Genomic DNA, 15,217 nt, shown 5'->3' on the forward strand with positions numbered 1-15,217 from the left:
GGAGACTAAAAGGCTAAAGAGGAAATGGAGCAAACCTTAAGTGATTTGCAGCAATCAAAGTATTTTTTGCTTATATGTATTTCTGTTATCTTTCCGGGGATTGTATTCCATACTAGCAAGAATATCTGTGTCTATCCCCCAAAGGCAACTTTCCTGAAATAAAAGTTCTTCTAAACAGCAAGCAGCTGTTTCTGATGTGCTGCCCTAAAGTGATCTAATGAAGTAATTAACTTGTTGGGAATTATAATACTTTGGTTACTGTTAATCACTTAAACTTTGCTCCATTTCCTCTCTTGACTTTTAGTCTCCCCTCTTTTTATTCCCCTTGGCTTTTAGAGAGTTTGTTGTGCCATTGTACAAATTTTAGATGGTTGGTTGTGTTAGTGCTGTATATGATTAACTTTTGATTTTTTTTTAGATTTAGTACCATATGGCCTTATAATAGAAAAATTATTTGTTTATATGGGATTTCTGTTGAATTATGTTTTTTGTCATAAGAATTGGAATTACCTTTATAGACAAGAGTAAAGTAAAGTGTGCCATCAAGTCAGTATCGACTCTTGGCGACCACAGAGCCCTGTGGTTGTCTTTGGTAGAATACAGTAGGGGTTTACTATTGCTATCTCCCACCCAGTATGAGATGATGCCTTTCAGCATCTTCCTATATCGCTGCTGTCCGATATAGGTGTCTGGGAAACATACCAGCAGGGATTCAGACCAGCAACCTATGGCTTGCTAGTCAAGTAATTTCCCCGCTGCACCATAAGAGTATTGAATATTTATTCATTGTTTTGTATTACTGTTTTAAGCAACACATCGTGATAGATATTATGCTAAGATTATATATTATGCTAAGATTACTTGTAACTTAGTTTTAACACATACAGATTTTTGCCTTTTTATATTTGTGGAAGTTTTAATTTATAATCATTTGTGTGTATCTCTAAGAAATGGTTATATAATATGTTATACAATGATTTTACAGTTGTCTCTGAAAAAGAGCATTAACTGCTTGAAATGCATCAGGCAATATTGAATAAGCCATTCATCAGTCCATCCAGCACCAGTGGTGTAGGGAGACCAGTGGCGCCCATGGTTCAGCCCACTGCCAGTGGCCCCCACAGCCTTGCCCCCGTGTCTGATGTCAGCTGAAGGGGGCGTGGTTTCACTCTCAATCACACACACACACACACACACACACACACACACACACATTTGTGAGCAAATTCCAGCCATCGCCATGTTCACAACGTGGCCAGGAGTAGCTCTTCCTGCTTTAAAAGGCAGGGAGACACATTCTTGGCCAGTGCACTTTCCAAATTAGACGCTGCAACAGGGTTACGTTGTATCTCAGAAGTGTGCTTCTACACTTCCTGTGTTGTGACACCGCAGTCCCTATGCGGGCAGCAGGCTGCCGTTCACATTTCCAATGCCTTGTTTTGAATTTAATTGCTGCAGTATCGAGCTAGGACATCGTATATCTGGTATAAGAAAGTTGCTGTCTTTTGGGGTTGTTAGATTCCGCAAGACTGCTCCCCCTGCTGTTTACGTTTCAAATGCGACTTGCCTAAACTGAAGCATTTTGCTGCTGTTGAGCAGCTAGTTTGGAAAGCATCCAGGCTGGGAAGCCGGCACTGGCTAAGCTTCTAAAAAAAGAACCATCTCTGCCTGCTCTCAGACCGCTGCATACTGTAATGTATCCCCCATGCTTTAAAAAGGTCTTTTAGTATGACAGTGCTAACATGTTTACTGTTGCACTGAACAAGAGTTTGGGATTCTCCCTCAGTTCACCATCATTTTTTCCTGTCAGATCATCAATTTCCAGGAACCTGTGACCCTGGACTTCCTTGATGCTGAACTGGAGGATGAGAACAAAGAGGAGGTGAGTAGTTCACTGGGGACAGTGTCCACTTTGTTTTAGGCACTTAAGTGTAAGCAGCACCCTTAGTTCACAGAGACAAACACCAGTGTAAAGATGCATATGGCACTGTAGTAGCCTTTTGATCTCTGCAGCAAAGTAAAATTCCAGCCCTGCAGATTTGCCCCAGTACTGCCTTGGACAGTAGTTTGTCTTCCTTGGTAGACTGCATGCTCTGCTTCTCTGCTGCCATGACAAGAAAAGTCCTGCAGTAATGGTAGCAAGTGACAATAACTTCTATACATAACCATACATAATGCATTTCCTGTACTTCCATGTATTGCATATTCCCTGTGTATATGTATGCAATACCCATTTTGCCACATGCTGTAGTAAACCAAACAGGCCTTCCTATCACATAACAGAAGTATACAGTCACTACACATGATGATGCATATAGGAAGCACATGCAGTTTCCTACATGCGTGATATCTGCATAGTAAATGTGTCATGTGCAAGTCAGCCTTTAGATGCCTCTCCCAGGATTGTAACCCTATTTCATTGTCTGTAGAGCTTGCTGCTAAAGCCTGTTGCTTGGCCAGTGACATATGGTGGTGGCCTGTTTTTATAGCAGAATTCAGAGAAAATAACACAGGGAGTAGGAGGGATTGGTTGAGGAGCATCTAAGTGTATAAATCCTGTCTCCATCAGTGGGGGAATGTGGATAGTTTCCATTCATATTGCCCATCTCATAGTATTTAACAGGTTTACTTGGGAGATGAAGAGGAGGAGAGGTAAGAGGTGTGTCCAACTCCTATGTGCTTCTTCTGGCCTCAACCATGTGCGTTACCTCCCTTCATGTCCTCTTCTTCTTCTTCTTTTTTTAAACTCCAGATCCGTAGAAGCATGATAGATGGGAATGAGGGGCAGAGATACATCAAGACTCTGATAAAGTCCCAGGATGAGGTAAACCCTTGTTGTGGTCTTTGGGGAAGTTAAGAGAGTATGGGAGGAGTGCACTATGCCGCCAGATAGTAAGATTGCTTCTAGTAAGTTTGATCCTTAGTAAGGAAAAGGTACATAAACATATGAAGCTGCCTTATATTGAGTTAGAACACAGTATTTCCTACTCTGTCAACGGAAGTTCTCTCCCATATTCTTAAGCAGCCAGGCCTGCTTCTGCGTGAAATAGTTTTCACTGGCAATGCCAGTTGTTGAACTTGCGACCATGTGCATGCTAATCATATGCCTTACCACTGAGCTACAGCCACTCCCATGAATTCTGACATGAAAATATGTGCTGTGCCCTGAGGTGAGACCTGTTACATCTAAGTTTTAATTATGGCATGCCTAGAACCTGACTTCTCTCCTTACATTTGAACTTCCAGAGATACATAGATGAAGTGCACAGGACCTATACCTGGGCCCCTATCAAAAGCACAAATTACAGGTAAGAAACTAGAGAGATGGAAAATGGAGTAATGCTTCTCAATCCTGCTTGCTTGAGCTTCCAGCTACATATGGAGCTCAGAAGAAAGCTTCAAAAACTTGGGGGACATATTTAGGAAGAGATGGAGATCTCTAGAGGGTAAGGAAAGACAGTGGTTTGGGAAGAAGAAATATGGTATCATGGCTGAGAAGCGGGAATGCTTGGTTGACTTAAGTAGTACACTGTGCATGACAGCATAATCTACCCAATGCTGCTGTTGTACATACTCCATGCATTATAATACTGTGTGGCATTTGCAGGGCTCCTACTAAGCCTTATTCTGAGGCAGTGAGTGGTGGACTGTTAGTTCTCCAAATCACTCTTGCCAACCCTTAATGTTAAAAAAAATCTGGAATTACATCTAACTGCCATTATCCAGACCTAAAAATAGTAAGGTTTACAAAGTAATCTAAGTTTGGTTTTTTTTTGGGGGGGGGGGTCATTTTGCTTGCATGTGTCTCAGCCTTTTGGAGACACACAGCTGCCGTGCTTTTTCACTCTTCTATTCAGTCAGGAGAGACAAAAGAAATAGTTTTGACTTTTTTAAATTCAATGACTGACATCCAGATACACTGGTGCAGTGATGGTGCCTTCATGTGCTGCAGAGGAGGGATAATTTTCATCTAGTTCCCTTTCCCTCTGAAGCTGACTGTGAGTCCCAAAAAATATGTTCCTGAGGGTCATGCAGCCCTCGGGGACATATTTTCAGGAGTCATTGTCTGCTTCAGAGGGAACAGGAGACAAACTATTATAATTCTTCCCTGGAAATGCACGCATGTATTGTTGCTGCACTAGCAGTTCATTAGTCTGGATGTCAGCCAAAGTCTGCTTTCCATTATCTTGCCATTTGATTTATTTATTTATTTTTTATTTAAAATTTTCATACCCCCGCCCTCCCCTCTAGTACACTACTGCTTGGGGTGGCTCACAACATTAATAAAATAGATACAATATAAAATAAAAGATTAATAAAGTTAAACAAGTTAAAGACCAGGCTAAAACCATATTTAAAATTACATTTTTTAAAAAGTTTCAAATTAAAAGTTATTAATAAAATGCTAAAAATGGAGAACTACAGAAACTGAAGAACCTACCAGATATAAGCAGATAAAACATTTAAAAGCCTCTTTAAAAATATGTGGTTTGAATTGGTTTTTTTTTAAACACAGAGTTTTTAAACCAAGAGTTGATTTTGGTTTACAATCTTCCAAGATGCCTCCATTTGTAATAAAGATTCAAAAGCTGGCAAGAATGTCCATTGTTATTACATTGGTATCAAATTTTAGGCAAAGAGGCTTTTTCATGGGATCATAAGGGGACAGTGAGGTGGCCTTGTGAGAGGTTTTGAAGAACTGCTCCTACACATATAAACATGCACTAGATTTTGTACCAGCATACACAGGACTGGGATAATCAATAGCAAGTTGCCTTTCCAGCTTGTCCAGACTACTTATTTAACAATACATTCTAGTCTTAGGTGGAATACAACATGCTGGCCAGCATCCTGACTAGTGGTGCATGCACATTCCTTACCAAGGCACACATGCAGTACTCAATACCTCAATACTTTGGAAGCAATGGTGCTCTTGCAAAGAACACCACAATTTTTGTCACTCTCTCCTTGCTCTGGAAGTGCTCTTTGGCAGTAGAAACACGTCCCTGGGGATTGTGCAATGAAAATGCAAAGGTGCCCTCACTTTGGAAATGTTAAGGCTAGTGCTGCATGGGTGTTTTTGTTAGAGGCATGTGCACTCCATTAGTTAGTGTGTCAGCCATTATTAGCAAGATGAACAGAAAAAACAAGGAGACATCAAACAGTATGGCAAAGACAGAATTCTTCAACTATTGTGAATGGATGAGAAGAGAATGAGAAGAGTGCTATTGAGGGCAGGGATGAAAACCCTATTGTGATCTGGAGGATGTCCTATAGAAGACTTGCTTAGCATCTTTGTCCTTGAAGGGCTGTACATTCCACATTATTATGTGCATAGCAATATTCTTCCCACATTACAACCATGCATTTTAAGGCCTTTGTATATTTCTGTGTTTTCAAATGGTAAAATAAATTGGGAGCTGGCCTATTTTAATACTATCAAACAGCTCCTAGACGCTTTTTGTGCTTTGAAGCTTGCAAGTTTTGGATGAGTCTGCCACCTAGAGCATAGTTGTGTGTTGCAAGTATACATATTCCCCAGGGATTCCCTAGTGCAGCTGATTTGACATTACATGTCAAACTGCAGGAAATACGATTGAAGGAAAGCTTGTCCAACCAGCAGCCTGCTCAAGAATCCTCATATGAAGCCCATCTTGACCGCTTACCCTAGAGAATCAGAGCATAGAATCAGAAATGTGTCATATCTATCATGAATCCCCACATGCTTTCTTTGCTAAGAGCTACTACAGAAAACCTGTGTTGGTGTCATGATGAGCTGCTCTTATGGAATAGCCCAAGAATCCAATCACAAGAAAACCATCACTACCCTTAGAGCATTGCCTGCCCCAGACAGGGGTCTAGGCCTGTGAGCATCTCATCTAATTGGTGGTAATACTTCTTAAGTGCTCTACCATGTTCATAACTCCCAGGCCCTAGCCTGTGCCACCTCTCTTCTCCCTGCCTTCAAGGGCTGCAGCACTGCCCTTCTTCAGTACTGCCAGGAAGGGGGACACTGGGGGTTCCCTAACAAAAGCAACTGCAATATGCTTCCCATCTCAAACCTGGGAAACACCAGCTAACGCAGAAGCATTTCTGGAGACTACAGAGGCATTAACATTTGGCTCCATTGGTGTTTCCAGCATTTTCTATGTCCTGGTTAGATGTTCAGTTTGTACAGTGGGTGGGCAGGTTCTATGGAAAGAAGTAGTATCCTCCGATAGTGGTGGTGTGTAAAGCATAGTTTTGTTCCATTTGTCACACAAGCAAGAGCCATCCTGGGATCTGTTCACATGCGTTGCTTACTAAAGTACTAGATGGTATGGTCAGTATGTTTCATCCTTCTAGTCTCTCTCTTACCCAAAGCTCAAGCCATCAGTTGCTGGCATTTAGACATACCGTTTGTTGTGTCATTGGTATTTTGGAAACATGTTTTGTGTTTGTTCCCCACCCCCCACTTCTCTTTTCCAGCCTAGGTTTGGTCTTGCCACCCTACAGCACCTACTACATCCAAGCTAACCTCAGTGACCAGATTCTCCAGGTGAAGTGTAAGTAGACACTTGCCTTTTCCTGTTGACCTTTCACATGCCCTTTGACCCTGAACACACCAGCTAGCCTAAGGATGATTACTAGGAGAAAACGAAATGGCAAACGTGTGCTATAAAAACTAGTTTTTAAAAAGTTTATCGAATGAAAAAAGAAAAGAAAGAAACAACCCTAAACATAGAAGAAAGGAGGTTTTAGTTTATTCCTGGGGAAATAGTGCAGGCTTCCCAGAGTTGTAAAGATTTCCCAGGATACTTTGCGTAAAATAAAACCTTTAACAAATCCAGGGGAGATGAGGCTGAGTTGCTGCTTGATATGCTTTTTATGTAATAGGTGATAACTCTGTAGCAGCCAGTTAATTTGAAAGCTGGGAAAGTTTTGCATATTTCTTTCTCTTTTGTTTTGTTTTATATTTATTTCAAACCATTATTCTTTTTATTTCAATTTTTTATTTCTTTTTTGCCTAACTAATTTACAATTAATCTGTGTATTCGTGTGTTAGCCTCCCCTTCTGTGTGATCCTGGGCCCTGCTCTCTCATCACAGGGTGTGAGGGACTTCTAAGGGAGTCTTTAATATCCTGCTCTGAGTGAATCTGGCTGCCTCTCTTTTTCTTCCTGTGTTAATCCCTCTGTCTCTGTAATCTCTCTCTCTCTCTCTCCCTTTTGTGAACCTCTTACTCAGTACACATACCATTTTACTTGCAGTTCCTCAAATATTCATTTTTTCATGCTGAGAAGAGTTCTTCCACTGGGAGCACAGTTACTCAGCAAACCATGTGATAAATGATGCAATTTTAACATTCACTTCTGCCAATACCTTCTCAGTTGTTTAGAGTAGGTAGCCCTGATCTAGTATCCACTTGTTACTTTTTATTTAACATGTCTACAGAAAGGTAATTACACTTCTTTAAGAATCCTTATACAGAAAGATGTTTTGACAGGGATATAAGTGAATTGCCCCCCTCCTGTTGGGTTGGCTGTCATTTATCTCTGAAGGAAATGCACCGTAATTATCAGCCTGGATTCTGGTATTTACATTCAGGATAGCCCTAATTTGACATTATGTTGTACGTGTGTACAGCTGTCTATGCATACATACATGATTTTGTGTGAATTATTGTACATGTGTTCATTTTAAAAACGAACCTGGGCACAGACCGCCTCAAATGCGGATATGAAGTCCTTGCGTTGAACATAGTGTGTGAATAACTCTATGTGCATTCAGATCAGTACATGTGTACACTGTGCACAGATTGTCCATGTGTTTAGCATAATGTATGAATAGGACTGGTGCCTTATACTCAAAGGGTGGGCTCTAACCCATTTCAGACACTTGGAAAGACCACATGTTACTCTCCTCATGAACTGCTTGCTTGAAAGCACCATGAGATACATAGAAGCTACCACATGAGGGAGAAAGCATGACCTTCTCCCTGCCCTGCTATATTTCCACACGTACAACCTTTCTGATGTCAAAGGTGTTTTCAGAAAAGTGAATCCCCTCACATATCCTGTACAAGGTTAGTACCACCAAATGAGAATCGGATGAGATTGCTTGTGTATTCCACTAGTCAGGGATTTTCTGCCTATCCAGTCATGAAGCCAATGGCATGTTACCTGATCTCAGTGAGACAGCACCTCCCTTGATCTTCTAAAGCAGACAGAGCTTTTTCTCTCTAAAGTTCCTTGTGAGATCCTGCTCTGCTGATTGTTATTGGCTTTAGGCCCAGAAGTTACACCATCACTTTCAAATATGTGCCTCTGTGTGCTGCACATTATCTATGAGAGCAATAGCCTGGGGCCCACACTTCTCAACCTGCATTCTAAGTGACAGCATGGTAGTCCAACTCCTTCAGTCTGTAAAATCTACAAATGATTGATTCAAGTGCAGTGCCCAGTAATGCAGCTGGAGAGAAGAACTCCGTCTACACTACAGTTGCACCAGAATGGCAGCTCCAGTCATTATATAGTGCCAGTAATTGTATATTGTGCAGAAGCAATACCCAGAACACCATGTGCAACTTTAGAGACTTTTCAGGTTCCTTCTTGGAAGGACTTGAATCTGGCACTTTCCAGATTAAACCCTACAACAGGGTCACTACGGATCTGCTAAGTGTGCTTCCATACTTCGTGTTGTGGCACTGCAGTCCCTGTGCTGGCAGCAAGGTGCCATTCACATTTCCAATGCCTTATTTAAAATGTTATATTTGCGTTGTAGTGCTACAACGGTGCAAGTCCATTGCAGAAAAATAGCTGTATTTTCCCATTGTAGGAGATTCTGGGGTCGTTTTCAATTCAATCCTGCCAAGCCAAAGCATTTTACCCCTGTTGTAGTGTGTAATCTGGAAAGTGCCCAGGTGGGCAGAATGCAGCCTCACAGGAGACAGCCAAAAGTTGGTCCCCACACAGCTCCTTGTGTGCTATATTTAGTTTTCCTCATCAGCCATTGCTGTTACCATTGGGCTGCAGTCAAGTCTGCTGCCTACGAGACGCACTGCAGTAAAACCTGCTGTTGTTACTCCTGCTGCTGTTTTTCTTCAAGAGCTCATCCACATTCTTTCAGCAAGGTTTTTCTTTTAAAACTGTTCATATAAAACATGTGGCTTCCCCTGCAACATAGTGTGAAGGAAGGCAAAACTCTTGTCTCTTATTGGTGTTTATTTGCAAAAGCAAATACAGAGTTAAACAATAAAAAGATTCAAGCCAAGCCTCCTCTCCAAGTGGGGCCATTTCTAAGGTTTCTCCATATCCAAAATCCTCTTACTAAGGACCAGCCAAGGGTGCAACTAGGGTAGAGGGGGCCCGTGTTCGCCCCTCTCTCCAGCAGCCCCTTGGAATGAGGAAGATAATGAAGAAAATAGGGAGAGGTGGAGCTGAGGGGCCTGGATTCTTTGAACCCATCAACTCACTTATAGATACACCCCTGGGAACACCCACACCCACACGCTACACACCTTACATGTAGACTAACATTTGCAAGGGTGAGTTTACAGTAATTCACAGTGAGGTGTTCAGGCCTGTTACACCTCAGTCCCCTCCTCTGTCCCTTTGTTTCCTCTCCTTCTGTCTCTATCTCTGTGTGTGTGTGTTTTGTTAACCTTAAATTTTGCATGGTCTGCTGACTCAGTAAGACCATTTCTATATCAAGACTGTTGCAAACTGTTTGCTACTGAATTTCATTTTTTTATGTTGGTTATATAATATATATCTATATATCTAGTTATATCTATACATTTTTATTATTTTATTACTGTGGCCTTTTTATTGGTACTTTTATTACTCTTTTTGTTTTCTTTTTCATGTCGTTTTTTGCAAGAGGTTTCCTTTTGGTATGATTATGATACACAATATTTTTATTCAAACAGCAATTGAATAAAATATTGTTTGTACCCCTTCCCCTTTCCACCCAACCCCCCTTTTTTTTGTTTTCTGTTTTTTGTTTGTTTTTTCTTGCTTTCTCTCTCTGATGGATTCACACAGTACCAAGCAAAATGAAGGGCAAGTATTTTCAGTCTTAGACCACTACCCTTCCACCACCCCCTTCTCCCCAACCGTGTCCAGTACCCCAACCCCTCACTCCAAACCTTCACTGTTCCCCCTTACCACCCACCTGGCCTGCTTGCCCATTACCTTGCCCGTTTGCCACACCTAACCTTGCAAACCACCACCAAACTCTTCCTCTCCTCTCCTCCTCCACTCCCTCCCCTCACCCTTTATTTGAAAGCAACATGTCTTGTTATGTTCATAATAGCTTCACCACTACTGATCTCCCCACTCCTTCCCTGTGCATTGCTCAGAGACTCAATCCGGTATCGTTAAAGACGAGCCAATTTCATATGGAATTGTTATGTTTGAATTCAATAAGGTTTTTTGTAGCTAGTTTAATATCCTGCTCTTCCTCCTCCTCCCTGCAAAAGAGCCTCCTCCCACCCTTTCTTCTTTTTCCTCCCTGTCTCACACCTTCCCTACAAATCTCCTTCCCCTCTCCTTGTTCCTGTGCTTACCTTCCTCTTCAAGACAACTCAACCTGAATGGGACAGGGCTGTGCAGAGACCTTCAGACTCAGAAGTGTTTGGAAACAGAGTCCAGTATCACTTCCATAATAAAACATTTAGGCTTCCTGAATTAGGAGACGCTGGCTAAGCAGCAGGAGAAGCAGAAATCTCAGAGAGGTCCACACTGTATGCAAGTCAGAGTGGTTTCCAAAAAGTCAGTGGTGACATAAGGAGGAAAATTACTCAAAGTAGTCTTTCCGTGGAACTACTTGGAGTAATTTTCTCATCATGTCAGCCATTATCTCCACCGTGTGCTTCATTATTAGCAGTAGCCTCAAAAATGGTTTCCTTAGAATTCACAATCTAAGCTAAGGTTCCCAGTGGTTCCTCAGACAGAGAGGAGATTCTCACGATCAGCAACAAGCAGGCTAAGGGAGCCGAGCCTGCTTTTTGTTGATTGTCTGCTGCCACAGGAGCCGGGCGGCTCCCGGCAGCAAACTCTCCTCATTCCCCCTCCCCTTAGCCGAGGTTAGTGGAGCGAGCGCTCCGCTAACCCTGTCCTTTTGATTGTGCATTGCCACGCTGCGGCTCCACACCGCGGCAACACACGAGGAAACTCCCGGCGGGAGGCTGAAACACGCACTCGTGCGGGGCATCCTGGAACTTCCGGGGGCCATGCGGCCCCCAATCCCTGCAGCCCCCGCCGGCTCTGGGACTAGGCCAGCAGTTGTGTGGGCGGCCGATCCGGCTGCTGCCCTGGGCTGTCTGGGGATCGTCTGCTAAGCCCGCAATCCCCACAAACCCTCTGACGCGCCTCAGAGATGGGTACACAGTGCTGAGATAATGTACTGAAATCTGATATGGTATTATATCATCTGTTTATATATGACTTGCCTATAATTCACAAGAGTCTTGATCCCATGCTTTAAAAATCTTTCTGGCAACTTCACCAGGCAACTGGATTGGAACTGTTTTACATCCTGTACAAAAAATTAGGTAAAGGGAGGGGGACAGCATGAATACAGCCTGGAACTTCACAGATTTATGTCATCCTCTGAGGATCAACTCTTGAGAATTGCAGAGCAATGAACACAAAATATGATTTTCAGGTGCTGTTCAAGCCTTAGGGGGGGGTGCACATTTGTGCACATGCACACACAACCCTTTTAGAAATATCAGGCAGCCTTTCTGAATCTTGGAAGATTTTTCACCAAAAAATTCCAGAGTCCATTGACAGATAACACACCTCATAAATCCCTTTGGGGACAGATTTTTATCTTGGGTCTATACTGAGGCAAATGCTGAGAATGTGACTATACTTATCTCCACTGTTAGTAGGATTCTATGTTCCTAAAGAACTTTTACTGGGATATGTGCCCTCAGCATTTGCCATAGCACTTCATCCAACTATGGCATGAACAGATAGGGAAAAGAGTTAGTAAACTTAGTAAAGATAATTCAGCAGCAAAAACAAAAGTTTGTCCTCTGTGACAATGGGGTATGGTGGAGAGAAGAAGTCTTAAAGCATTGCTGTGCATAATGGTCTAGGTCACCAGAAAACTATGACTAAAACGCTAATCGTGTCAAGATAAAGAAGGAAAAAACAGGGACCAATTAAAAATGGCCTGAGATCACAAAGTTCATGGGACCAATTCATATTGCACAGGACAGCATGCTTCCCACTAAAACTGAGATCTGTTCCACAGAACAGAAAATGAATTGGGAAGGTAGAGCTATCTCCATAGTAACATATTCTGAAATTGAAATGGAGAGCTGTTTCCATGTAACATAATGTACTGCCTTTTTGCATTTTCTACCTCTTCTTTGCCTAAGATACATCATTCCTAAAGCCTGTGTCATTGAGTCACAGATGCTCCAGTAAAAGGCATTTTCTTCCATACTGATTATGTCATCTACTTAATTAGGATTACATGTGGCTTAAGGAGCTGAGGGTTTGGGAGGGGTGTACAGGCAGATAGGTAAATGGATGCCATAAACACACAGAGCAAGGAAGAGACACTATTGAATGTGGGTTGCTGACACATTATGGCACTAAGGAGTTCTCAGCAGAGACCTGATCGCAAGTACTAGGGTTCTGTCTGTTGTCCTCAGCCCTGTTCTATCAGCATTGAGCTGCCTGCTCCCAGTGACCCTGTAATGGCAATGCTGATGGAATAATTACTTAGTGTTTTTGTATTCCTTTCCTCTTCCTCCTTTCATTGGCTTGTATCCAGACCCTGCCTTACAGTCCTGTTCGAAAACAACAGTCCAACCTATGGCTGTGCTGTCCTGGCAAAGGGCCACATATATCTGCAATGCATTGTGGGAGACACTGGTGGGGGAAGTAGAGGAGTTTTAGTGGTCTCATGTTCGGTCTCATATTGATCATATTTGAAGGGACAATTTGCAGCTAATACAAAAATACAGCTATGGTGAGATTGCTTGAAATGTTATTAAAAGTGAGTGGGTATCCTTCAGAGGAAAGCCTGCAACAGCTATCCCTCTTTTTTCCTTTTTTTTTTTTAAGCACCAAGGCTGAGTCATGTAATGTCAAACCAAAAGATGTTCAGACAGCTCAGTGAAGAGCTAAAATGCTACACAGTTCACCGGGGGGTGGGGGTGGGGGTAGGGAGAGATAAAAATAAATGGTAAATTGGATTAATATAGTTCCTTGCACAGAACTAAGTAAAAAAAATCTCATACAGTTTTTTAAGGCAACCAAAGTTTCATCTGGGTCACCTGGATAAAATGGTAATGTGTTGATAGCACCCCCACCCCCGGCCCCTGCTAAAGTTTTCAGAACAGTGCATCAGTAAGTCCCATTCACTTCATTGGGTTCTCTGGTGTCAGACAGTGCTAAGAAGCAAAATTCAGAAGGAACTCTTAGAAATTTGTACTGTATATGAAATGTTTCCCTAGAGACATTACCAATATTACTGAATAATGTAATTTGATTACAGTCAAAAATCTCAACATTCCAGTTCATTCCTGTGGTAAAGGCAAACACATGAAAATGTGCCATTTTATGTCAGAGATAACATATATAATGTATCACAGTTAAAAACTAGCTCCCAGATTCTGCCTCTGCACAGTAGCTTATGAATGACATATATCGCTTTATCCCAAATAGCATATGAATGTGAGGGTGTTAAACTACCTCTTGGTTCCCAGGTGTTGGTTCCCTCTTGGTTCCCAACATATCAGCCCCATCAGAAGGATCACCCTGTTTCGTTACTCCTTAATAAAACCTGTACCAAAACAGTCTGCTATTTCCATATGGCTCAAATTCAGAAGAGGCAAAAGTACTGTAGCACTTCCTAGTTGATGCTGTCTAGCATGAGGCCCAGGGGAAGTCCCAACAGCACAAATTCAGGTTCAGGGAGTAGGCTGATTGGAGAACAGGAGGGGAAGCAGGAGAACAAGGGTGAGGGACCCAGCAACTGCCCTCCCCCTGCAAATGGCCATCCAATTGGGCTTGCCTCTCCAGTCTAGCTGCACTAGTAAAAGTAAGAGCAAGGCAACCGGGGTGAGTGTTTTGCCCTCTTCCATCCTTCTGCCTGACCAGGAAAAATCAGCAGGGACTCCTGAGTCCTGATTAGCCTGATAAGGTGCAAATCTGGGGAGAAATACTGAAATCACAGGCTTTGCTAGAGGTAGTGCTGCAAACATGTCACCACTGAAGGATTGATGCCAAAGAAGGTTGTCCCTTTGAGTCATCCATTAGTGAGATCAAGTGGCATGGCTAGGGAACTTTGGCTAGGGCAGTTAATATATTTGTTGTGAATACTTACCTTTTCCGTGATCTAGATAGGTTTGGGCCTCTATTTGGGCTGAGTGAGTACATCCACAGGGAGGCTGAGTCACATCGGACTCTATCCATCACTTGTACTACTGGAAGTTTACCCAATGAGAGTGGATTATATTCCATTTTGGTATCATTGATATCTTTTACTCTTGTGAGAGCAGGGTATTATTCTTCCTGTGTGGTTATTGTTATTTGGGCCAGTTAATCTCTGCTACTCTTTTGATCCTTGCCTGGCATGTTATATGCCTTAGAGTTTTTAGTTAAGCTGTTAATTTTGAGTGAATTCTGTGCAATTAATTCTGCATGGTCTTAATAGCTAGCACTGTCCTGCTGCCAAGTGTAGAGTGTTAATTAATTACTACTAACTGCTGCTGTGCTGTGGGGATTGTGATTAGAGCTCAGATGTGTCTGGCAGAGGCGGACCCGGCAATTTGTGGGAGGTCTGGGTTAGAAGAAAGGGAGATCTGTTGGGCAAGAAGGGTTAAACAACTTCAAGTTTTCCTTTTGCGAGATCTCTGTCCAGCCTTTTACTCCCAAATATTATCTCCTACAAAAGTACTAGAAGTTTAGGAGTATTCCTAGATCCAGCATATCTCAGGTGGGGCGCCAGAAGCAGACACGCTGGGTATCCAGAAGCACCAGCAGCAGGAGGGAGAGAAATGCTGTCATGGGCTCAGTGCAGGGGTGGGGTTGCTTGAGAGGCGCCCCTCTAGTCCATGGGGAGAAACTATTTTGTGTTATTGAGCCATCTTAACTATGCCTTGTGATATGCTATGGAACTGTTATTCTGTTTTTAATTATTTATATTAATTATGATTATTGATTGTAAACTACTTTGAGTGTTTTGAAGACAGAAAAGTAGAATATAAATCT

At 42.3% G+C, this 15,217-nt stretch overlaps 1 protein-coding gene across 4 annotated transcripts in view; it reads left to right on the forward strand.

Moving 5' to 3' along the window:
* CACNA2D2 (calcium voltage-gated channel auxiliary subunit alpha2delta 2) overlaps positions 1-15,217 on the forward strand; it is an 885,048-nt gene that overhangs the window by 823,370 nt on the left and 46,461 nt on the right. For 3 of the 4 annotated variants that reach the window (XM_053287835.1, XM_053287834.1, XM_053287837.1), the window contains 5 exons: positions 1,811-1,882; positions 2,753-2,824; positions 3,247-3,308; positions 6,469-6,545; positions 10,025-10,042. In XM_053287835.1, coding sequence (XP_053143810.1) covers positions 1,811-1,882; positions 2,753-2,824; positions 3,247-3,308; positions 6,469-6,545; positions 10,025-10,042 — 301 coding nt within the window. The remainder of the gene's footprint in view (positions 1-1,810; positions 1,883-2,752; positions 2,825-3,246; positions 3,309-6,468; positions 6,546-10,024; positions 10,043-15,217) is intronic. The other variant, XM_053287836.1, reaches the window with a different exon arrangement.

This window comes from Hemicordylus capensis, chromosome 2, assembly GCF_027244095.1.
Source record: "Hemicordylus capensis ecotype Gifberg chromosome 2, rHemCap1.1.pri, whole genome shotgun sequence".
NCBI lineage: Eukaryota > Metazoa > Chordata > Lepidosauria > Squamata > Cordylidae > Hemicordylus > Hemicordylus capensis.